The 26,303-nt window shown below is 33.5% G+C and overlaps 4 protein-coding genes across 4 annotated transcripts; 2 read left to right on the forward strand and 2 right to left on the reverse strand.

Annotated features, from left to right (window-relative positions):
- Nucleotides 1-392: 392 nt before the first annotated feature.
- LOC124924156 (pollen-specific leucine-rich repeat extensin-like protein 1) lies at nucleotides 393-4,446 on the reverse strand. The gene has a single exon (XM_047464232.1). It carries the CDS (start codon nucleotides 4,440-4,442, stop codon nucleotides 393-395), a length of 4,050 nt encoding a protein of 1,349 aa, XP_047320188.1. The 5' UTR covers nucleotides 4,443-4,446.
- An 11,781-nt stretch (nucleotides 4,447-16,227) lies between these two features.
- Nucleotides 16,228-17,108, forward strand: LOC124927658 (60S acidic ribosomal protein P2B-like). Its single transcript, XM_047468114.1, has 4 exons — nucleotides 16,228-16,276; nucleotides 16,376-16,472; nucleotides 16,576-16,796; nucleotides 16,883-17,108. Exons 2-4 carry the CDS (start codon nucleotides 16,385-16,387, stop codon nucleotides 16,907-16,909), a joined length of 336 nt encoding a protein of 111 aa, XP_047324070.1. The 5' UTR covers nucleotides 16,228-16,276; nucleotides 16,376-16,384; the 3' UTR covers nucleotides 16,910-17,108.
- A 3,640-nt stretch (nucleotides 17,109-20,748) lies between these two features.
- Nucleotides 20,749-26,037, forward strand: LOC124925408 (putative pentatricopeptide repeat-containing protein At1g19290). The gene is made up of 4 exons (XM_047465400.1): nucleotides 20,749-23,612; nucleotides 24,077-24,174; nucleotides 24,342-24,420; nucleotides 25,093-26,037. The coding sequence occupies exon 1, from the start codon at nucleotides 20,875-20,877 to the stop codon at nucleotides 23,557-23,559; it is 2,685 nt and encodes an 894-aa protein (XP_047321356.1). The 5' UTR covers nucleotides 20,749-20,874; the 3' UTR covers nucleotides 23,560-23,612; nucleotides 24,077-24,174; nucleotides 24,342-24,420; nucleotides 25,093-26,037.
- Nucleotides 24,806-26,116, reverse strand: LOC124925409 (probable galacturonosyltransferase-like 1). Its single transcript, XM_047465402.1, has one exon. It carries the CDS (start codon nucleotides 26,100-26,102, stop codon nucleotides 25,089-25,091), a length of 1,014 nt encoding a protein of 337 aa, XP_047321358.1. The 5' UTR covers nucleotides 26,103-26,116; the 3' UTR covers nucleotides 24,806-25,088.
- Between the last annotated feature and the right edge of the window lie 187 nt (nucleotides 26,117-26,303).

Genomic DNA, 26,303 nt, shown 5'->3' on the forward strand with positions numbered 1-26,303 from the left:
TTTTTTTGTTTTGACTTATTTTAAATGCTGATTTATTTTAACTATCTTATATGTAATGATAATACATTATAAAAAAATAATTGTAGGAAACTTTATATATTTAAGAAATTGAAAAGAACATGGACAACAAAAGTAATAAGAAATGGCTATATATATATTGGGCCTTATAACTTTATAAGCTAATGAAATACATATCAAAATAAATCAATTATAACTAATGTCTGCTCCTTTGAAGGATTATGAATCCACTATATCTTACATGTCTTTATCAAATGAGAGAGGGATCTTTACAAAATTCTCTAATCATGAAATTGGTCATGTACTAATAATTACTTAAAAACCTAATAAACGGGAAAAGAAAAAGGGAATTGTTTATAATCTGCATCTTTAATTTAGTAAGCTGGGAATTGTGGTGGAGGTGGTGATGCATATTTATATCCCAAGACTGGTGGAATATAGACATCATCAGCTGGTGTAGGTGGTGTAGGTGTTGGTGAATGTGGAGTCGGTGTTGGTTGGTCATGAGAAGGTTTTGGGGAAGGATTGGTTGGTGGTGGATGTGATTGAGTTGGTGGTTGAACATGTGGAGGTGGAGAGCGTTCTCTATGTTTTGGGCCAGCAATGGGAGGTGTATCAGTCTTAGGTGTTTGTTCTTCTTTAGGAGGAGTTGGGGCCTTTGGAGGGGGTTGTCCTTCTTTTGGAGGAGTTGGAGCCTTTGGTGGGGGTTGTCCTTCTTTCGGAGGAGTTGGAGCCTTTGGTGGGGGTTGTCCTTCTTTCGGAGGAGTTGGAGCCTTTGGCGGGGGTTGTTCTTCTTTAGGAGGAGTTGGAGACTTTGGCGGAGGTGGTCCTTCTTTACGTGGAGTTGGAGACTTTGGCGGGGGTTGTCCTTCTTTAGGAGGAGTTGGGGCCTTTGGCGGGGGTTGTCCTTCTTTGGGAGGGGTTGGAGCCTTTGGTGGGGGTTGTCCTTCTTTGGAAGGGGTTGGAGCCTTTGGTGGGGGTTGTCCTTCTTTCGGAGGAGTTGGAGCCTTTGGAGGGGGTTGTCCTTCTTTCGGAGGAGTTGGAGTCTTTGGCGGGGGTTGTCCTTCTTTCGGAGGAGTTGGAGCCTTTGGCGGGGGTTGTTCTTCTTTAGGAGGAGTTGGAGCCTTTGGCGGGGGTTGTCCTTCTTTCGGAGGAGTTGGAACCTTTGGGGGGGGTTGTCCTTCTTTCGGAGGAGTTGGAGACTTTGGCGGGGGTTGTTCTTCTTTAGGAGGAGTTGGAGATTTTGGCGGAGGTTGTCCTTCTTTAGGTGGAGTTGGAGACTTTGGCGGGGGTTGTCCTGCTTTAGGAGGAGTTGGAGCCTTTGGTGGGGGTTGTCCTTCTTTAGGAGGAGTTGGAGTCTTTGGAGGGGGTTGTCCTTCTTTAGGAGGAGTTGGTGTCTTTGGAGGGGGTTGTTCTTCTTTAGGAGGAGGTTGTTCTTCTTTATGAGGTGTTGGAGCCTTTGGCGTGGGTTGTTCTTCTTTTGGAGGAGTTGGAGCCTTTGGCGGAGGTTGTTCTTCTTTAGGAGGAGTTGGAGCCTTTGGTGGTGGTTGTTTTTCTTTAGGAGGAGTTGGAGCCTTAGGTGGTGGCTGTTCTTCTTTCGGAGGAGTTGGAACCTTTGGCGGTGGTTGTCCTTCTTTCGGAGGAGTTGGAGCCTTTGGCGGTGGTTGTTTTTCTTTAGGAGGAGTTGGAGCTTTTGGCGGTGGTTGTTCTTCTTTAGGAGGAGTTGGAGACTTTGGCGGGGGTTGTTTTTCTTTAGGAGGAGTTGGAGATTTTGGCGGAGGTTGTTGTTCTTTAGGAGGAGTTGGAGCCTTAGGCGGTGGTTGTTCTTCTTTAGGAGGAGTTGGAGCCTTTGGTGGTGGTTGTTCTTCTTTAGGAGGTGTTGGAGCCTTTGGCGGGGGTTGTTCTTCTTTAGGAGGAGTTGGAGCCTTTGGCGGAGGTTGTTCTTCTTTAGGAGGAGTTGGAGCCTTTGGCGGTGGTTGTTTTTCTTTAGGAGGAGTTGGAGCCTTTGGCGGTGGTTGTTCTTCTTTCGGAGGAGTTGGAACCTTTGGCGGTGGTTGTTGTTCTTTAGGAGGAGTTGGAGCCTTTGGCGGTGGTTGTTCTTCTTTAGGAGGAGTTGGAGCTTTTGGTGGTGGTTGTTCTTCTTTAGGAGGAGTTGGAGCCTTTGGCGGAGGTTGTTTTTCTTTAGGCGGAGTTGGAGCCTTTGGCGGTGGTTGTTCTTCTTTAGGCGGAGTTGGAGCCTTTGGCGGTGGTTGTTCTTCTTTAGGAGGAGTTGGAGCCTTTGGCGGTGGTTGTTCTTCTTTAGGAGGAGTTGGAGCCTTAGGCGGTGGTTGTTCTTCTTTAGGAGGAGTTGGAGCCTTTGGCGGGGGTTGTTTTTCTTTAGGAGGAGTTGGAGCCTTTGGCGGGGGTTGTTCTTCCTTAGGAGGAGTTGGAGCCTTTGGCGGGGGTTGTTCTTCCTTAGGAGGAGTTGGAGCCTTTGGTGGAGGTTGTTCTTCTTTAGGAGGAGTTGGAGCCTTTGGCGGGGGTTGTTCTTCCTTAGGAGGAGTTGGAGCCTTTGGTGGTGGTTGTTTTTCTTTAGGAGGTGTTGGAGCCTTTGGTGGTGGTTGTTCTTCTTTATGAGGAGTTGGAGCCTTTGGTGGTGGTTGTTCTTCTTTAGGAGGAGTTGGAGCTTTTGGTGGTGGTTGTTCTTCTTTAGGAGGAGTTGGAGCCTTTGGCGGTGGTTGTTCTTCTTTAGGAGGAGTTGGAGCCTTTGGTGGTGGTTGTTCTTCTTTAGGAGGAGTTGGTGCCTTTGGCGGTGGTTGTTCTTCTTTAGGAGGAGTTGGAGCCTTTGGCGGTGGTTGTTCTTCTTTAGGAGGAGTTGGAGCCTTTGGCGGTGGTTGTTCTTCTTTAGGAGGAGTTGGAGCCTTTGGCGGTGGTTGTTCTTCTTTAGGAGGAGTTGGAGCCTTTGGCGGTGGTTGTTCTTCTTTAGGAGGAGTTGGAGCTTTTGGTGGTGGTTGTTCTTCTTTAGGAGGAGTTGGAGATTGTGGCGGAGGTTGTTCTTCTTTAGGAGGAGTTGGAGATTGTGGCGGAGGTTGTTCTTCTTGTTGAGGTGGAGATTGAGCTGGTGTTGTCGGAGTAGGTGGTGGGGTTTGTGTAGGGGTGGCTGGTGACGAGGGTTGGTTTGGTGTGGGCGTGGAAGGACGAGTACGAGAACTTGAGCTGCCCCCGTTAGCATTGCCATGTCCACCGCCACAATTGCCACAATTAACGGGCTTGCCCACAACCAACTTACAAGTGTCTTGAGATTTTTGTTCAGATCGGTCTGGTAAACAATTATTTGTATCAACAATCTCAACATCTTTTCTAGATCCATCTCCACATGACTTGGCTTCTTCATTGAAGTAATTATAAGAGAATGTGAGATTGCTTAACTTTGGTAGATTGCAAATGTAGTCGGCAATAGATCCTGTCAACCTGTTATCCGACAATATCATTTGTTCAATTGTGATCAATTGTTTGAGTGTCTCAGGCAACGTCCCTTCTATTTCATTCGATCCAATATCGAAAACCGTTACATTTACTAACGACCCGACACCCGTCGGTATACAACTTGTGAGGTTATTGTTTGTAAATAAAATTTCATTCAGTGTTTTTCCCATCTTCTCAATGCTTCCGGGAATACAACCAGTGAATTCGTTATCCGCAAAGACAATAACCGAGGCCGGTGAATTACCCATATTCTCGGGGATATTCTCCGTGAATCTATTGTGATTCAAGAAAATTGCATCTAGATCTTTATCGAACAAACCCGATGGTAACCTACCTTCGAAGTTATTGTACCTAAGATCCAAAAACTTGAGTTTGGGCATTTCGAGGACCACAGTCGGGAAAGGGCCAACAAATAGATTGTTGCTAACGTCAAACTCATACATAATTATGAGCCTCCTAAAGCTCCTAGGAATAATCCCACAAAATCGATTCGTGTTTATATGGAAAAGAGCAAGATCGGTCAAGAGCCCCAATTCAACGGACAAGTACCCCGCAATGTCAGCTCCATTGAGGTCAATACCCGCGACAACATTGATACTAGGATCATCTAGAGCTGCGGTGCAAAACACGCCATTGTAATTGCACACATCCGGTCCTTCCCAATTCTTTGTAAAATTTGTCGGGTCGGAATAGAATGTATGCTTCCAAGATTGGAGGCCAATGTAGGCCCTTCTTAGTCTCGGATTTGGGAATGTTATGTTGAGTTTGACCTTACTTTCGTAATCATCGGGGAAGTCACCGGTTTCTTGTAGCGATAAAAGTTGACGACGTGTGATCAAATTGGCTTGCATGTTAGACAAAGCCGAGGCAGAAGATACAAAGAAGAGCATAACGAGTAAGGAGAGAACAAGGCCGCTCGATGCGACGCTTCGAGGAAGTGCCCCATAACGGCAACTCATTGATGAATGATCTTTGTTCGAGATGAGGTTACAATATTGTGTAGAATGAATGAGGAGTGGGCTATGTTATAAAGGAGAGGAAGTAGATAGTTTGAGAGGTATTGCAAAAGTCTCCGCCTAGAATTGGGGATGTCTAAACTTGGCAATCTTTTTTCTAATAAATGTGTTGTTTTCATTTGTTAGTATTTTTTTTGGACTCAACGGTCACAAGCCAAACAAATTTCACCTTTTTCTCAACGGTGTCTATTTATTTTATCTATTTTAAATTTTCAATTATTCCTATATATAAAATGGGATTCCAATCATTTATTATTTAAAAAAAAATCAAATATTTTAAAGATCTAACATTGTTAGGTTTGAATTATATGAATAATTACTAATCGATTATATTAATTTAAATATATTTTTTTATTAAAATTTTATAATTCAACTTCAAGCCTATAAGTATTCCTAAATAATTCAAAATATATTATTAATTAATTGCAACCAAAATGAGAACTGGACATAGGTTTTGGAAAAAACTTAGCTCTGACCTTCTTCATTGAAGTTATTTATATAATTCATTAAATAAGTTTATTTGAATTGAAGAAATAAATAATATTTTAATAATTAATATAAATGTGAGCAAGGCCTTACAATTGGACAGACAAGTAGCTCCTCATCATAATAATTTACATCATGTTTTGAATTTGTAGTCAATAATAAGATTAATTTATCATCCAAATCAAAATTTAGTTACAATTTTTTTTTCAATTTGCCAAAAGAAAATGTAATTACTTGTGACTAATACAATATATAATGATAAAGAATTCTTATATTCAATTTTCATGAAAAGGATTGAGTTGAAATGAGGTTATTAATTCAAGCTTATTTGGATGTGGTATGAAGGATCATCTCTAAATCAAGCAAGTCGGGCATCCCATCTTCTAATACAGTTCATTTAATAAAACAAATAAATTTTTAAGGTTAAATTTACTAATTTTTTAATATAAAAGTATTATGCCTTCCAATCTTATTAAAAAAAAATTTCACTAACATGAATGTAGGTATAAATGAAGTTACTTTATTTTGTATTATAAATATTTTAATTTATATTTATAATTTTAATATAAATAAATAAAAACAGTCATATAATATTATATTAAAACAGTTGATTATATATTTATTATAAAAATATTTTGTTAAATTTAAGTTATATATAAATTCAAATAATTTATAACACTCCAATTTTTTTTAAAATAGGTTAACTCGCACTGATTTATAAATTATTATCAGAATTTCCGTTTGTTTACACAGTCAATTATATAAACAAAATAACAACATTATATCTTTTAAATATTATTTTTTTAACTAGTATTTTACACTAAACTATCTCATTATATTATTAACATCTCATTATTTCAGTTCACAGTCTCATTCACATATTTGATATCCATTATATTTTGTTACTCTCAACGGAGTCCTCACAACTAATCTTGTAATCTCATTCTGATTATTTTATATTAAACTATCTCATCATATAAGTAACATTTACTCACTTCGATTAAGCGAACAAACTCATTCATATATATTTAACTACCATTATTTCTTGTTCTCCAAATAAACTTTTAGTACTTAATTTCCTAACCCTACTCCGAATATTTTGTACTCAATCATCTCATCATTATCGACTTCTTACCATTATTTTGGCTAACTAATCATCTCACATTCACTATTTAACAACCACATATTTCATTATTTCCTCAATCGAACTCTCATTATTATTCTCGTGATCATATTTCGAACATCTTGTACAATCTCATCATTATAGGCTTTTTATCGTCAATTCGGCCAATTAACAATCTCATTCACATATTAACCATCACATATCCCTAATTAACATTTTTGTACTAATTTTATGACCTCAATTAGAGCATTTTGTACCACAACCATCTCATCGTTAATAACATTTAAACATCACTTCAGTCAACTATGTTGAAATTAATGTTTCTTTTAATTAATAGTAGTATTGATAAAGGGCATATAAAAGGTTGTGCTACTTAATCATAGGGTATGTGAAGATTTTATCTTGTTTATATAATTACCTAAGGATGGTATGGATGAGATATCACAAATAAAATAAAACATTTATTTTGTATCTTCTCTTCCCTATTTTTCTCTTTAAACCCAACATATATGATATCAAAGCTTTGAGATTGATTCGTGGCGATGTTAGAAGATGCTTTGCCGATTTGAGGAGCCCAACTCGTTTTCGACGGAGAAGATTATGATTATTGGAGTGTTATGATGAAGACACTCTTTCTATCACAAGATTTGTGGGATTTAGTGGAGAACGGATACACTAAAGAACCGAATGTCGTAGGATCATCAGATCGGTCCTCCGATAAAAAGTTAAAGGAGAACAAAAAGAAGGATGCGAAGGCCTTGTTTATTATTCAACAAAGTGTCTCTCGTAAGCTTTTTCCGAGAATAATTGAAATTAATACATCTAAAGAAGCATGGGATATATTGCAAAAGAAGTTTGAAAGGACTGACAAAATGAAGATAGTGAAGCTCCTGATTGTCAAACGAGAGTTTCAAAATTTGAGGATGAATGAGAAAGATACTCTACAAGAGTACTTCTCAAGGGTGATCGACGTTGTAAACCAAATCAAGTGTTTTGGCGACGACATGACCGACAAAAAAGATTTGCAAGAAGATTTTGATAAGTCTTTCTCTGAAGTATGACAATATGGTGGTCATCACTGAATAAATGAAAGACCTCTCGTCACTTAGTATTCACAATTTGATAGGTCCTCTTGAAATACATGAACAATAGATGAAACGTCAGATTAAAGCTTCCCTCGATAGTGTCTTTCAATCAAAAGTGAGTGTAAAAGAAGACTCTACTGAAAGCTCAAGTAAATGTCAATATTCTCGTGATGATTGAAGTTATGAAAGAGGTTGAGGATGTGGTCGAGGGGGAGGAAGAAACTTCCATGATAACAAATTTTGCCATCATTGTAAAAAAATCGAGTCACGTTAAAGAAAATTTTTATCACGAAGGTAAACCTCAATGTTTTAATTGTAAGAGGTTTGGTCATATGAAAAAAGATTGTCAAGAGTAAGCCAATTACACCGAGGAGAAAAAGAATTGTGAAATTGATGGAAACATATTTTTTCCATGTCAAGAACCTATCGGCAAAAATAATAACAAGTCGTATGTTGATAGTGGGTGCAACAATCATATGACCGGAGACAGGTTGATTTTTTGCAAACTTAACAAGAGAGACACAACTCGAATCACAATGGGTAATGGTGCTTTGGTAAAATCAAATGGAAGAGGTACAATTAGAGTAGATTCAAAGAAAGGTAAATTGTTAATCCATGATTTGTTGTTTGTTTCGAATTTAGCTCAAAATTTACTAAGTGTTGGGCAACTCATGTAAAATAGTCATACACTTTACTTCATTGATGATTATTGTAAAATTTTTGACAAGAAAAGTAATAGAGAGTTGATAGCGGTTGTCAAGATGGAGAGGAATCGAAATTTTCCACTTAATCTTAAACCCGCAAGTTGTGTATCGATGAAGGTTAATGTTGAAGATATGTCATGGTTGTGGCATAAACAACTTGGGCATGTGAACTTTGAGAGCTTGAAATTGCTGAGCAGAAGAAATATGGTGTATGGGTTGCCAAATATTGAAGACAATCATGATGTTTGTGAGGCATGTGCTCTTGTAAAAATCCATTGAGAGACGTTTCCGAAAGAGAAAGCTTCGAGAGAAAAAGCATTGTTGGAGCTCGTTCACAACGAAATTTGTGGTCCGATGTCCACAAAATCTCCCAGAGGTAACCAATACTTTATCACTTTTATCGACGATTTTTCAAGAATGTGTTGGGTCTATTTTTTAGGCAAAAAGAGATTGTTGTTGTAAGTATACAAATTTGACATACCCCAATTTATAATAATATTATTAATTTAAAATAATATTTTTAATTCAAAATAATCAAAAAGAGAGATTAAGACTAAATTAGGATTAACTATTGTGATAATTAAACCCTAATTAGAAGAAAAAAATTGGGTAAAATATTTTATTTATTTTACCCAAATTAAACTAAAATAAGGGGTTGAAATAATTTTAAACATAAATTTTGTATAATTTATGGCTTAAAATAATTAAATAAATACCCAAAAATACTCAAAAATAAAATAAATAAACATAATTTTTATTATATTGTCAAAAATATTTGTGTATTAATTTGGTGAATAAAAATGAAAAAAATGGTAAAAATTCAATTTTAAATAACCCTTTTATTAAAAATAAAAACTGATAATCTAGTTTGGTATAAAATAAGGGAATTAGCTGCAGCAGATATTTCATCCATCGGATCAGCGCTAGATTTTGATCCAACGCCTAGAAACACGCCGCATAGCCGGTTGTAACCAAAGTAGTGCGCGTTCGGGTCCACACGGGATCAGCTATCGGGACGTTAACCCCGTTTGTAACATCCCAAAAATCAGCTTTTCATGACCGAGAATCATCGGTCCTAGCTGAGACTTAGGACCGAGGATACTAGAACCCAGGACCCGAGTGGTCCGACCGATGATCCTGCAGATTATGAATTATCAGGCCAGCCATCTTTCTAAATTATCTTTTAAAACTCACACAATGCTATTTATTCATGTATTTTATATAAACGATGCATAATGTTTTCAAAGCATGTTTTCATTTCATGTCCATGATTTCTATAGAATGACGTTTTATAGAAGGGATATGGAATCAAAGTGATAATGATGAAGGAATTGATGGTATGGGAGGAGGGCTACCAAAATGAGCTCTGGTAGTCTAATTCCAAAATATTGGCAGTATAATATGGGACTGACTTCTAAAGATGAGCTCTCAGAATATCTACCCACACAAACATGTGTCCAAACAGGTTGTGGACTTTAGAGATAGACTCCGAAAAGTTCCCTTCCAAATATGTGCTCAAACTGGATTCCTAACTTTCAGGATCAGCTCTGAAAGTAAAGGGCCAAACATGTGCTCAAGATGTAACTATATATTCGGTAATGATGATATACCCTTAAAAACCCTCATGTATGCAATGTAGTATAACTGTCTTTTAATGTATTCTTTTAAATGTTTGATGGGTCTATCGACTCACTATGCTTGTGTGATGTAGGAACTCAACCATGGTTTTTAATGACAGGTGAAGGGAGATTTGGAGTAGAGAGCATGGTACAGGAGATGCATGTGTAAAGAGGGACCGAGACCGTATGACCGACTTTTACATCACCATTTCAATAGTCATGATAAAAAGGCATCCTAGCACTTCTGCATTTATGACCGAAATTACGTTGAATTAGGTACAGAAAAATAGGATTTTAGGGCCTTACACCGTTAGCCCAGACACTTTAGTGACCGACGGAAGGCCAACGGAACGCAACGACGCATTTTATTTAAACAAAACGACGTCGTTTTGTTCATCTTTTTCGTGAGGCCAGAGGAACTTACCATAAAACTAGGATTATAAGTCAAAATCCACCATTGAACTAGTCTACCAAGTAAAAAACAAAAACGAAGAAGAACTTCAAAAGAAAATCCGAAGATGAATTCAACTATGAAACCGACCTAGCTCGGATTTAAATAGTCACAACCTATTTAAAGAATTTTGGAGAACTTCGACTACTATCTTTTTGAAGAAATCGTTACAGCGATCTAGACTTCGATCTAGGGCTTAGGAAAGCTTCCTTCAGATCTAGGCATGGCAAATTTCCGGGGTTCGGAGGACCCGACCCGGACCCAAACTGAACCGAACCCGATTTTGCTCCCAAAAAAATGGGTATTTAAATTACTCGAAATATCGGTTCGGAACCGATGGGTACCCGGACCCGAACTAGACCAAGTTTTTTTGAAACAATTTTTATTTTATTTATTTAATTAATTTTAAAAAGTTAATATATTTTTAGTTTATTTTTATATTTAAAATTGATCAAAATTTTAATATTTTTAAAATATTAGATGATACATTAAAAAAAAATTAACGTGTTTTAAGCTTTAAAAAATTATTTAATAAAAACAATTATAAATATTATATTAAATAAAATAAACAATCTATTAAAAAAAACTTTCATTTTCTCTAACCTAACATTCATTTCTTCCTCATCTCTTACTTTCTCTTATTTTTATTCATTTTCTTCCTTATCTCTTATTTTCTCTCTTATTTTCAGTTTTTCTACCAGAATTGTATTCATCCTAAATATAACTTAGGTAAGAATGAAATTATGTAAACGAAAGGCAGCGGAAATGCAAAAGAGAAAGAGAATTTGATGCTAGGTCGGAAATGACGTCAACAGGAACGGAAGATGGATAACCAGAAAAAAAATTAATTATTGAAATTTCTTTCGGGTACCCGAAATCGAACCGGATCCAAACCGGAACTGATCAGTTCCAACTAGAGCTGGGCATCGTGCATAAACGTTCGTATCTGACTCGGGCAAACCGTGTTAGACTCTTAATCGTGTCGTGTTTCAATCTTATCTGTGTCATATCGTGTCTTAATCCACTCAAAATATTATGATTCACAGACTCTTTTGTGTCGTGTTATTCGTGTTTACGAGTTTATTCGTGTCGTGCTACTCGTGTTTAAATTCGTGTTTCGTGTTATTCCGACTAGATTTTGTCGTCGTGTCAACACAATGTGTCTTGACACACTCATTTAATTATTTATTTATATATATTAAATTATATTGTTAGTAAAAATGATAAAATAAGATTATTAATTTATTTTAATTTAGAAAATTTAAATTAATTTAATAAGTTAAATATATTAAATTTATTTAAAAAGTTATTAATATGTAAAATGTGTAAATATAAATTTTAACATATTCTTTCATAAATAATAATTTAAATATCAATTATTTAAAATGTGTTTTAAACATAAAATAATTATTCTAATAAAATTAATTAAATTTGTTGTTATAAAGTTATTAATTTATTTAATATATATATTAAGTTAGTTAAATATGATAAATATGAAATTTTATAATTTTTAAATATTATATAAGAATTTATACCTAATTATTTAATTGGGTATATGATATTTATTATTATTATAAATAATTAAAAGTAGTGGAGATTTTTTATGATAAAATAAAGTTTATTTTTTAAAATGTTTTATTAATTTTTAAAATTTTAGAGTGATTTAAGATTTTTTTTAAATATTTAGTGATATACAAATATTAATAAATTATTATTGCAAGTAGTGGACACTTTTTTAGGAAAAAAATATTATAATTAATATATTATTAATTTTGTATTTAATATAATTAAAAGTAGTTTGAAATTTTTTAGGTTAAAATAAATTTCTACAACTATTCACTATTGCATTTATTTTTGAATTAATATTAATTTTATAAATTATAATTTTATTTAATTAATAATATTATTTTAATCTTTTTATTTTATAATTTTTTGGTTAGTTAAAGTTTTTTATTAACTTATAAAATTTTGGAGTGATTTAAGATTTTTAAAATAATTAATGATAAACAATTAAATATGTGATCAGTTAGTTAGTTAGTAGGAGACTTGGAAGAGACGTGATAATTTGATAATATTAATGTGAAGGTTGGTAGTTTGAGTAAGAAAATGGAAAAAAAAGTAAGAAAGGTGGGTACGTAGCAATTAATCCAATTATAAATATATATTATTATATCATTAAAATTAAAATTATTATCATATATTTAATATTTAATAATATATTTAATATTTAATGTATTAACACTAATTAAAATTATAAATAATTAAATAATTAATAAGTAATTAATAAAAGTAATATTGAAAAGAATTATTAATAGACTCACAATTCTATTCATATAATTTATTTATATTTTAATTTATATTATTTAAGTTAATATTTTTTTTTATTGTATTTTAGTATTTTTAATTATAATTATTATATTTATAAAATAAATAATTTATTAATTAAATAAAAATATAATAGGTTTTAGAGAATGTTAACGTGAGTAGTTAAGTCATGTGAGTAATTGTGTTTATGTCATTTCGTGTGTGTAGGGTTTAGGGTTTAGGGTTTAAGGTATACCCGTGCTCGTGTCGTGCTTATATTTGTGTAGTGTTTATACTCGTAATGTGTCTGTGTCGACTCCTAACTGTGTTACGATCGTATAAACTCATAATCGTGTTGTGATCGTGGTGTCTCGTGCTTGTATCGTGTCAACCTAAGACCCGAGTGAGATAATATCGTATCGTGTCGTTCTGTATAAATATCGTGTTGGATCGTATTGGTTCGTATTTATCCAACTCATTGCCCAACTCTAGTTCCGACCCGAAATTACTCGGAACCGAAAAACAAGAAAATTACCTGAACCGATCGGTTTGATTCTTTTGGGTACCCGACCCGTCGGGGCTAAAATTCCATGCCTATTCAGATCATTGGAATGTTCTCCAATCACTAGTAAACTTCCAGACCTACTATAATTCAAGTTAGGATTCAAAATTGGATTTTTCCAAGTTCGATCGGGTTGATCTTATTTAGGGCTTAATCTCGTTCTTTCTTTAGTTGAAATCAACCCCTAGATGATTTTTAAGCTTTTGTCGAAAGAGATTTCATCAATTTAACCACAATAAAAAAAAACCCAAATTTTATTAAAAAATTTAGAAATTTTGAATTTTGTGTTCTTGAACTTTTAAGCTTAAATTTTGATTCAAATAGTTGCCTAACATGTTTGTGAACATGTTATGATGATTTTCAAATCATAAAACATACATCCAGATCATGTTTGATCGAACTGAAATTTTTGAAATAAAAAGTTTGAATTTTAGTTTTAAAAGTTATTATATAGCTCAATTGATGTTCTTCTTTTGGCTGTGTTCGACAATAAACTTCATTTGAAAGCCGTTGGAACAAGAATTAGGCCATGAGATAGCCTAAATCAAAAGTTCTCAAATCTTACCCTATAAATTGGGTTGAGAAATCGATCGTCTTAAAGCTCGATTGATCGGGTTTAGGATTAGGGATTATAATCACTACATCCATATGAGTTGTTAGAAACTTACATATCATGTTTTCATGATCTGTATCAAAAGATACAAACCTGCAATCTTTATACTAAATGAAGAACACTCGGTCCTCTTGGACCGAGTCCTGTAAGACCAAGAACCGATGCTCTTGAGTTAGGACCAAGCCCTAGGACCGATGTTATTGAGTTAGGAGTGAGCCCTAGGACTAGTGTTTTTGAGCTAGGACTGAGAAATCTGACCAAAGGTTTTCACTTAGGACCGAGAGGTCTGACATTGGACCGAGACTCCCAATACCCACAACCAAGAAATCTAGATTTGGGACCGAGACTCCCAGACCTAGGACCGAATAATCCGAGTTCAGGATCGAGACTCCCAAACCTAGAACCGGACAATCCGAGTTCAGGACCGAAACTCCCAAACCTAGGGCCGAACCCACTAGTCCTCTAACCGAGTATCCCCAGCCCTAATCTAGACCACCCTCGGTCTAGACCGAGCCCATCCAGTCCTAGACCGGTAAAACCCTATGCCTATTTGGTTCTACTTTTCAAAATCCAAAGTTATTTTTGTAATTTTGAAACCCCAATCCATTTTCAAATAATCACAAAATGTTAGAAAATGATTTTTAATAATATTTTCGGGATATTTCCCAAACAAATATTTTGAGCCCCGTTTGGAATTTAGTTTTAAATTCTAATACTTTTTTGATATTTTTCAGGTCTTGTACTCAATCTTATATAAACACAATTACAGATATGCACTTCTAAATAATTTTGTACAATTATTTACGTAATCTAAACTTATCTTTGTTTAGGACCCCAAACTAATTAAAGGAAATAAATGTTATAAATAAATCGTTTAATGGCCAAACTTTTGAAAATATAAAACCGTTTTCAACAGGCGCGGAGGAAATAATACGAAATCCCTTTTCTAAGCGTAATCAAATAACGAACCCTTATGGAAACTCTAGTATAAAATACGTTTATACACGTATATTTTACTAATTTTTCTAAAATCAGTTGGCGACTCTGTTTTCAAATAAATAATCTTTTTAATTAATTATGTTTGATTAATTTAAATCGAAATTCAATCAAATTATCATTTGATTATAACAAATCCCAAAATTAATAAAATTTGAATAAAATTAATTATTTTTACATAGTTAATTTTAAAAGCAGCTAGGTACTGTCAAAATCTTTAAAAATAACTTTTTATTTAAAAAAATATATTTGACATGCAAACTAATGTTGAACACATCAAACCTTAAGTCACCCTAGATCCGACACGTGCTAAGCTGCGGAATGGATTTTTCTAGGGGTTACAGTTGCGATACATAAAAGGGACCATGGAGTATGGTCTCATGTTTGAAAGAAATAATAGTGAAGATGTCGAGTTGTTTGGATTCTGTGATAGCGATTGGGCTGGAAGCGTGGATAACATGAAGAGTACGTTCGAGTATTATTTTTCACTCGGTTTAGGTATTTTTCATGGGCGTCGAAAAAGCAAGAGAGTTGCTCATTCCTCCGCAGAAGCCGATTACGTATCGGCAATCGAAGCAACCAAACAAGTGGTTAACTTGGTTACGGAATATTTTAGAAGACATGGAGGAGAAACAAGACACGACAACGTTTTTTTTTGCGACAACAAATTGGCAATTGCTATGTCGAGAAATTCGGTATTTCATAGTCGAACAAAACACATAAACCTCAAGCATCACTACATTCATGAAGTGATGGATGATGAAGAAGTGATGATCAAACACATAAAGATCGGAGATCAACTTGCATATATCTTTACTAAAGCACTTTCTTGAAACAAATTCGTTCACTTACGAGATTTGTTAGGCATGACCAACAAAAACATTAAGGGAAGTATTGAAATTAATATTTCTTTAATTAATAGTAATGTTGATTAGGGCATATGAAAGGTTGTGCTACTTAATCATAAAGTATGTGAAGAGCTTATCTTGTTTATATAAATACCTAGGATGGTATGGATGACATATCACACATAAAATAAAACATTTCTTTTCGTATCTTCTCTTTCCTATTTTTTCTTTAAATCCAACAAACTAACCATCTCATTCACATATTTAACCATAATTATCTATTATTTCAAGCGATCTTTTAGTACTTATCTCATGACCTCACTCTAAACATTTTCTACCAAACCATTTCATATCGTTAACAACATCTTACCACAAGTTCGACCAATCATCTAACTCATTCACATATTTAAACACAACGTATCTCTTATTTTCTAATCGAACTTATTTTGCATCCAACCATCTCATGAGTACTATTGTACCAACGTCTACCACCACTTCAACCGTCAACAATCTCATTATTCATTCATTCGGTCCAAGAGTTTATTGTTTATTTTAGAATCTACGAGCTTAATAATCTATTAGCTAGCGTGTTTGTATTTTATTTTTCTTATTTTTCTTATTGTAATATTTTTTCCTTTTGTCTTATTTTATATTTTATCATTGTATTTAACCCTAAATCAAACTAAGTTAAAAAGAAACAAAATTTAAATATCTAACTCAAAGTTAGACCCTCAAATAGTATTTGGGCCATTCAAAATTTGAATAATGAGGAAAATGACAAAAGAAAGTTGGTTTTGCAGAGAAAATGCATCACAAAAAGCATGCCATATGTAATTATGCATGTACCATCAAATACCACTAGGGGCAGAGCGGTACAAACGAAGACCATCAGATATTAGCCCCCTCTTAAAACCCTAGAAAGAGAAACCTTTCTTCCTCATTCTCTCATTTTTCATTTCCTCTCATCAAGATCCATCCATCTTCAGGTTCTCTCTCTCTCTTCATTTCTCTTAACATATTATGTAATAGATCTTAGATCATTGCTTGATACGTTCAACATTCCTGATTTTATTTTGAATCTCCAGCATTGCAGAATGAAGATCGTCGCCGCCTGTTTGCTCGCCGTCTTAGGAGGAAAAACTAGTCCAACCGCAGACGATATCAAGGAAATACTCGCTTCAGGTACATTACATACACGATCTTCTTCTTCTTCACCAGATCGTCGTCGTCGCTGTTTAAGGCCGCCGATGTCTGTAACTAACTAGTATTTGTTATTGATGAACAGTTGGAGCAAATGCTGATGAAAACATGATTGAGTTGCTGATATCTCAAATCAAAGGGAAAGATATCACTGAACTAGTTGCAGTTGGTAGGGAGAAGTTAGCGTGTGCTGGAGTTGGTATGGGACTTGTTTCAAGCCCTCCTTCTATCTACTATCCGCCTGAGTTTACAGCTGATGATAAGAAAGAGCCGGCGGTTGTGGAGGAGAAAGAAGAGTCGGATGATGTAAGTTATTTTCATTTTCAAACAGATCGATCTCATGATCTCAGTTTTCAAACAGATCTGAGTTTGTTTGTATTCGTCTTTTGCAGGATTTCATGATCAGTCTCTTTGATTAGATCGTTTGCAGGGAAGATTGTTGGATCTATCAGCTTTTGATTAAACCCTAGCTTATCATTATCATCATCATCGTAATCGTAAGTTTAATTAGTATGTAATGAACATGTTTATGTTGATTCTTGGATGCGTTTAATGACTTTGGATCTTGAAATTACCTTTTTAAGTAATGATGAATGATGATGAACTTTATTATTATCATATTTTCATTTTTATCTATATTATTGTTATGGTATTTGCTTGTTTTGAGTTTATTTCAATATTATTTATTGAAAAAAAAAAATCTTATTAAGACATTTAAAGTGTGTAAAATTTGTATTTGAGCATAAGAGTACATTAAGGTAGCGTTTGTTACGTGGTACTAATTATATAGGTATAATTTGTAAGAGGTATAAATTGTAAGTAGGTATTAGAAGGTATAAATTATATATATTATTTGTGTTTGGTTAGGAGTATAAATTATATAGATTTATTATTTTGTGTTTGGTTGGTAGTATAAAAAAAGTAGTAAGGAGGGTAAATGACTATTTTACCCTTATATTTATATAAATTATTTATTTTATAAGTAATTTGTATTATTATTTATATTGAAATTATATAGTTTACATTATTTTATATATAATTTCTTATAATTTAATTTATATAATTATATAAATAAAACTTATTTATATATTAATTAATATTAAATATTTCTTTTTAAAATTGATGTATTATTAAAAATATTTGTATACTTGAAAAATATTAATTGTTTATTTAAAATAAAATATTAATAATTTTATAAAAAATAATATTTGTAATTAAATAGTATAATTATAAATTAGTTTAAAAAATAATTTATATAGATATAAGTTGTGTTAATATTAATAATATCGCTAATTTATGTAACTAAATATTATTTATTAATAATGTAATAAAATTTTATTTTATAAATGAATGGTATATATGACTATTATTTTTTAATTAATTTTTTTAGTTTTTAAAAATAATTATTACATTTTATTAGATATAAAATTGTCAATTTAAGTAATTAAGTATTTATTATTATTATTTAAATTATAAAATTAAACCTAGTTAAATATAAATGATATTATATTTTTTTATTATTATATTTTAAAATATAATAAAGAAATTATAATTTTAATAATTATATAAAGTTAGAGGGTTAAAGAGGAATTATATTTTATAAATGCTTATACCCTTTTGTAACAGGTTGTAATAGGTATAAGATTATACCTCATTTAATGTATAAATTATACCTTAAAATTACTGTATATATAAAAATTATCCAACCAAACAGCCAATTTAATTTACTGTATATACAATTATACAATATCTACAGTGTTATCCCTTGTACCAAACATAGCCTAAATTTAATAAAATTATTCATAAAAATGAAATTTAGTATTTTAATTTTAAAAATGGAAAAAAGTAAAAAGTGAAAGTCATTTGTTTTTGTTATATATAAAAATTTTGATTAAAAAAATGTAGGTAAAAGGTGAAAGAAAAAAATAAATTTTTAGATAAAGATATATTAAAAATTATTAACTTTTTTATATAACAAACATTTATTATTTTAATATTTAACAAATATAATTATTTTTAAATATAAACTATTAACTTTTTTTATAACAAACATGATTGATTTATAGGTTTAATTATTAGTGAAAAATATAAATTTTTAATATATATTTAAATTGTCTATATATATTAAAAATGTTAATAATAGTTTAAAATGGAATGAATAAATAAATAAAATAATACAAACACATTATTAATATTATTGAGCTCAAAATTTCTTAGAAAGAAAAAAATACTTCCCTGACCTATCCCGCCCAACTTTGTAGAAAGAATTAGAAGAATCGACTTTTTAAAATGAATTAAAAAAATATGAATCAGACTATATATTACGACCAAATATATATCTCATAATACTGAATCTTAATATAAAAAAAAATCACATACTAGTCATTATTGGCAAAATAAGCATCATCGACATGATATATAATATAAATAATATTATTATAAAATAATTTTAATTTAAAAAAAATATAGTATAAATTGTACCAACAAATATTCTCCAAAATTGAATGGAAGCATGGATATAGCAAAACAATTTTACAAAATAAAACAAAGAGTAAATTAATGATAAGTTCACTTCGATCGTGAAATAAAACATATAAAATCATAGTGATTCCTTGAAACTATATAAGTCTAAGCTACATTCTTAACCAAAATTGAACTAACATGTCCTAGAAAACAAAATAATCAAAAAATACAAGTTTGATAATTTTTTATTTTTTGTATTTGTACTTACATTTTGCGTGTCATTATCTAGTATAGATTTGTCAATTTTCATTTATTTAATTTTCTTATTAGGTTAATGCTCCAATTTAATTTAATTTTATACTGTTCTCAAAATTATTTAAAAAAAACTAACACAAATTTATACAAAGTGGCAATGTTTTCCTATCATATGTTTCTCCTCCTTAAGGAAGATTATTAGTAAGCACAAATTAATAACAACTTTACCTTACTTTTTTTAGTTTTTATTAAAGTTTAAAATATATATGTAAATATTTCTTTATCTTACAAATCTAACCGTAATTGTTTATGTTTATATTATCTGTAGTATTTTTTAACTTTAATAAAAAAAATAACTCATTACATAGTTTAAGTGACAAAAGTCGATGTACCCCTTTACTAAAATGAGTAATTGTAGGATATTGATAGAAATACTTTGTTACACGTCTTTGAAGGTAGCATAAATGACAATCATCAATAGTTTATCCCAAGGGCATGGTATATATTATTGGTGTGTTCCTTAATAGTTGTCGAGTGTCGTTTTTCCCATTCAATAATCTCTATATGTTTCAGGTGAGCGAGCTAGAATTCAATTATTACGTTATTGTTCAAAGACCAACTCTTTGTACTTTACACCTCATCTTTTTTTCATTTAGACACATTTTTTTATATTTGAATTAGTCATATTTTAGGTCTTCAGTATCAATTGAGTAAAAGGGATTTTGCTACAGTAATTTGGACGGTTTGTGGCCCCTTCGAGGGTGGCCTTCGAGAGATGCGGGTCCTGATGTTGCATGAGTGGTAGCTCTGTGGAGACTCTTGTGTCCTAATAATGACTGTGGTTGTTATATAAATATTACATTATAAAAATAATAATAATAAATTAAACTTAAAAAATAAATGTTAAATCTATTTTACATATTAGTATCAATAAAATTATTATGTTCCATATGGATGGTGAAGTTGAGATGAGAATGTTTTTTTCGAATACATACAAACTCGATAGTTGAAAATTTTTAAAAAATGACCATAAAAAGCTTAACTTTAAAATATTCTGACGAAATTACTCGTCGCGTAATGCGAAAGGGCAGAATCGTCTCGCGACAGAAAATCATGTGAAAAGTCCAAAAATACCCAGACAAGATCGACTCGCGAAGGGCAAGATTGTCTCGCGAAGGAACCATTGAAGTAATGCAATTATAGACTCACCATAATGTTTTTTCATCGCGAGACGATTCTGTCTTCGCGACCAGAAAAATTTCGTCAAAATATTTTAAAATGCTGACCAAGAAATTAATTTTTACCAACAACCTTTCAAGGGTCATTTAGTCAAATTTTCCCAATAGCTTTGAGGAGGGTGTTTGTACTTTGTATTAGTTTTATATTTAATTTTTTTCTTATTTTTTTAATTTTTTAACAATTCTTATATATTTTTTTTATGGAAACACATTATTTATTTTTGAGTAAGCAGAAAAGGAGTAATTTTTAAAGCTTAAACCTTTGTTAATTAGAAGGGCCTAGCATTTCCTCACTAGTTCAGTATTACCCTGCTACAGCGGCGGCAAACCCTCACCGGAAAATCTTGCTATAAGCGATCAATCGACTAAGAAAGATGCTATATTTCATCGTACTTTGATGGCTTCCAACACTTCCGGCGACGAAAGGTATGTTCCAGTCCAAAAATCTCCCCATTCTCAGGTACACCACACGTCGTCTCCGCCTTTTTCTCTACCTTAAAACCCAATCACTTCACGCTTCATCATCTCTCCAATGGAAGTTACAAGACGAATCCAAAATCACCCAAACCGAACTCACCGAACGAATCTGCCGCCTCCTCGTCCTCCGTAGGTTCGAAGCTATCAACAATCTCTCCTTCGATTTCTCCGATGAACTCGTTGATAATGTTCTTAGAAAATTGAAGTTGAACCCATCTGCATGTTTAAACTTCTTCGAACTAGCTTCGAAGCAGAATTATTTTAGACCCCATATTAAGTCTTACTGCAAAATTGTTCATATACTTTCTAGGTGTCGAATGTTTGATGAAACTAGAACTTATTTGATCAAACTTATATCATTATGCAAAAGTAAAGGATCAGGTTTCATTATTTGGGATGAATTGGTCCATGTTTACAAAGAGTTTGCTTTCTCTCCAACAATATTCGATATGATTTTGAAGATCTATGCTGAGAAAGGTTTAACAAAGAATGCACTCCACGTGTTTGATAATATGCCCAAGTTAGGTCGTTTGCCTAGTTCTATCTCCTGTAATAGTTTACTAAGTAGCTTGGTGAAAAAAGGTGAACTTCATACAGCTTTTGCTGTTTATGATCAGATAATTCGAAATCAAATCGTTCCTGATGTCTGTACATACTCAATTATGGTGAATGCTTACTGTAAATATGGTCGGATCGATACTGCTTTAGAGCTTATCAAAGAAATGGAAACTATGGGGTTTTCCCCAAATCTGGTAACTTACAATTGTTTGATTAATGGGTATATTGAATTGGGAGATTTGCAGGGTGCTGAAGGAGTAATTGGTTTAATGAGTGATAATGGAATCTCCATGAATAAGGTTACTTATACTTTGCTGCTTAAGGGTTACTGTAAATTAGGTCAGTTGAAAGAAGCTGAGCTCTTGCTGAAACGAATGAAAGAAAAGGATGAGCGCGCCTATGGCGTATTGATCAATGGGTATTGCCAGAACGGTCAGATGGATGATTCTGATAGAATTCTAAACGAAATGATTTCGTCAGGCCTAACGATGAATCTGTTTGTTTATAATTCGATGATGAATGGCTATTGTAGATTTGGTCGAGTTGATAAAGCATTGGAGATGTTAATAAACATGTCTAGTAAATGGAAGATGAAACCGGATTCTTATAGCTATAGTATCGTTATAAATGGATACTGCAGAGAAGGACGAACAAATGAGGCTTATAAACTTTGCGACGAGATGCTGAAGGAAGGAATCGAGCCGAATGTTGTAATTTACAATACCCTTTTGAAAGGCTTGTTTGGGAAAGGGGATGTTGAAAACGCAAAACTTCTTTGGCGATCCATGTTGGAGAAACGTGTCAACCCGAATGAAGTCGGATATTGTATAATGCTCGATGGTCTTTTCAAGACTGGCGATTATGAAAGTGCTTTGGATTTGTGGAAACGCTTTATGGCTGGTTTTGTTTCGACTAGAGTCTCGTACAATATTATGATCGATGGGCTATTTAAGATTGGGAAAACGGTTGAAGCCGAGGAGATTTTGGATAAGATGAAGCAATTTGGTTTATCGCCCGATGGAATAACGTATAGAACGATGATGGATGGATATTGTAAAGATGGGAATATCGAAAAAGCGTTTAGATTGAAGGGAGAAATGGAAAAGGAGTCGATTCCTTTATCGATCGAAGCTTACAACATGCTAATTTACGGGTTGTTTAAATCGAGGAGATTAAAACGAGTTTCCGAGGTTCTTGGTGAAATTAAAATTAGGGGTTTTGATTTAAATATCGTCACTTACGGTTCTCTTATTTACGGTTGGTGTAGAGAAGGCATGTTGGATAAAGCTTTGAGTGCTTATCACGAGCTTATCGAAAACGGGTTTTCTCCGAATCTCCAAATATACAACATGATTATCAGCGGTTTATACGCGTTTGGAAGGATCGATGAGGCGGATGATATGTTGAAGAAACTAATAGATCTCGATAAATTCTCGGGTTCTAACAAAACCGAGGAAGTTGCGATTCAAAACGTAGCGATTGCTGGCTTGTGTAAGTCTGGGAAACTCGATGAAGCGAGGAAGCTTATGCTCGATTTTTCTCGGAAAGGCTTTTCTCCCGATAATTTCACTTATTGTAGCATAATCCATGGCCTTTCGGTTTCAGGTAACTTAATCGAAGCTTTCAAATTACGGGATGAGATGTTATCTATTGGTCTGGTTCCTAATATTGTTGTATACAATGTTCTTATTAATGGTTTGTGTAAATTTGGATATTTTGAAAGAGCTTTAAGTCTTTTTCGGAAACTTCAGTTGAAGGGTTTGTTTCCTAATGTTGTTACATACAATACTATGATTGATGGATACTGTAAATGTGGCGACATTATTGGAGCTTTTAGGTTGAAGGATGAAATGATAGAAACCGGGATAGCTCCTTCAATTGTTACTTATTCTTCTTTGGTGAATGGCCTTCATAAAACCGGTCAATGTGATGGTTCGGTGAAGCTCTTGGGACAACTGATAAGGGCGGGTTTAGATCCCAAAATAAAGGTTGGATATGGGAGAAATGTCGATAGGATAGAATCGTTGAGCTACGATGATCGTGATGGTTTATATCAACGTGTGGAAGCTGTTTGTTAACGGATGGTTTGAAGATGAGTGATGAAACCGGGCTTGGATGATCGACGTTTGAGGTAATGTTAATGATTGTTGTTTAGGTTATCTGGAAACTAATATTTTGTTACAATCACGAATTCATTGAAAAAATGGTCAAAGATGCATTTTGAAGTGATTTATTTTGTTTCCTATAATATTTATTTGAATCATAGGTTATAATGTGATTCATTTTGTATACATATTATTTTCTAGGTTATGATCCATGTCCATGCCCATTTGAAAACACTTTCTTTAGTTGAATCTGGATCTAGAAAATGAGTTGGACGAGTACAATTATGTTATGATTCAGAACATTATCTTTTCTAATTCAATATTCAGATGAAATACTTAGACCAGAAGACAGTGTTTGCAATGAAATTTATCGATGCTTTCAAATGGACTAGTTTAATCTTTTGTTCATATATATTTGTATCATTCAATTTAATTTATCAAATATTTTACCTTGATTTTGAATATCTCTTGTCAAATTCAACAACTGCAGACACAAAGACGAAGCTTTGTTTCTTTCTGTCCACGACAACAGATCAAAAAGTGGGCATGATCATGGATCGAACAGACGAGCTGCAGAGGTCTTAACTGGTCAGTAAATACTCAAGAAAAAAAAGAAAAAAGTCTTGATTGTATCGAAATGTCCAAGTTTTAACTGTAAAAACATAATCTTAATCGAACTTAATCTATAGCATTAGTTGTTGTCTCTTCTATAACTAATGATTGATGACACGAAAGTTATCTGTTATTCTCTGCAGAGAAGAGAAAAAAAACACGAACATATTGTCTGGTTCGAGCGATGTTTGTAGCTGTTGATGTTCTTGTCTTTGTATAACGGTTAGTTATTAATCTTTTCGAATATAATTGAATATTGTTGTCAGTAAAAAATACATTGCAGTCTCAAGTCTTAACATAGAAAAAAGAGTGTTTTATTTTAGAAATTCTCTTTTTTGAGTATAAAGTTTGTGTTTTGTCGACCTCACGAAAACTTTGTATCTTAACACGATAAAATAAGATTTGTGGGATATTCATGTTTACAATATAATCCTTCCAAATGGTATATATTCCATTCTAATTGTCAATTTTTTTCGATTTGACCTGTCGTGGTTGGGATGAGGTCGAACATTATAAACGTAAAATGAAAAATCATTTATAAATTTATTGTAGTTACGATAGATTTTTATATAGATAATGGTTTATAATATTACTAGTGTCCCTGCGAATATTCTTCGAACACGATTTTTGTCCTGTGAGGATTTTCTGATTCGAATTCCCCTATCCGAATTTGAACCTGTGGCGGGGTTTTATTCGTTCCATTGTCATCTTTAGTAACTTGCATTTTGATGATGAGCTTCCTTCACACTTTGTGAAGAAGAATATGTTGGTTTTATGTTGCCACCTATTATTTACCAGCTCCAAACAGAGCCTTAAGTATCTAAACATTACGAATCTTTTCTTTTCCAGTCTCAGTCACAAAGATTGAATCTTTTTTCATTTTTTGGGTTTCAGGAATCGACCCAAAACGGGTCTTTAACTAAATCATATGGAGCCCATAACTCATCAAGCGGGCAAGGTCTTCCTTCATCTAACCTGACCCACGGCTTACCTTTTCCACTCCAATGCAACAAACTAACAGGACCCGAATGCAAATCTCGACAATTTCCATTCAAATTATCTCCCCCAAGCCCATGCTGGTTCCAACGATGATCAACCGGCGTAATTCTTCCTGCAAACACCAACAAGAATGGCGGAAGAGAACCAAGCTCATAAATCCTCATCCTCTTCTGAATCTCCATCCACTTTTCGATCGTCTTAGTGTAATTCCCCTCCCTCCAACGTTCAAGATCGATCACCATCACTCCCGTATTGAAATAACAAGCTTTCCGATTCACAAACGTTAACGAGAGACTCGGGTTCGACCAGAATCTACGCGTAAAATACGAACTAAAATTCGCGTCGCAATATTCTGGCGCTGCCACCACGCTGCCTCCGGCAGCGGCTGCGAGTTTGGAAATGTCGTCGACGAGAATTACATCGGAGTCGAGGTAAATGACTTTACGAATGTGGAATGGGAGGAGATCGGGGAGGTAGTTACGAGCGTAGTTTAGAGGAGAATCGAGGGCTGATCGGATCGAAGTTGATATTAGTTTGGAAATGGAGGTGGGATCGAAAGTGTAGATTTGGAATTTTAGGTAAGGGAAGGATGATTGAAGGAGGGATGAGTTTTCGTTTGGGGAGTTTGCGAAGATGAAGTGGAATATTAGGTTTTGCGGGCAGGTGGAGTGTTGGAGGATTGAGAGAATTGCAGCCATTGTTCCGCGAATGTAGGTTGAATCGAGGGTCATTGCAATGTGAATTGCGTCGTCGGAGGAGAGGAAATCGACGGTTGAGATGGAAGGGCAGTCTAGGGAGTTGTAGAATTCGGGTGCTTCTTGAAATTGTTGGGAAAAAGAGGTGGAAGTTATGCATGAGAGAAGTAGTAGAGTTTGGATTAAGGTATTAGGTTTAGGTTTGTTCATTGTTTTGGAATTTGAAGAACTTGAAATGAGAGGAATGGGGAGAGATGAGTTTGGTTTTAATAGAGGGGAGATAAGAGAGATTTTCAAATTTGGTGTTTGATTTCATTCTAAACAAAGGTAGTTGGATCTTCATTTAGTACTATTTCATGCACTAATGTCATGTTTGTCCTCTTTATTTGGAATATACTCATTTTGGTCTAA

Source organism: Impatiens glandulifera, chromosome 2 (genome assembly GCF_907164915.1).
Source record: "Impatiens glandulifera chromosome 2, dImpGla2.1, whole genome shotgun sequence".
Lineage (NCBI taxonomy): Eukaryota > Viridiplantae > Streptophyta > Magnoliopsida > Ericales > Balsaminaceae > Impatiens > Impatiens glandulifera.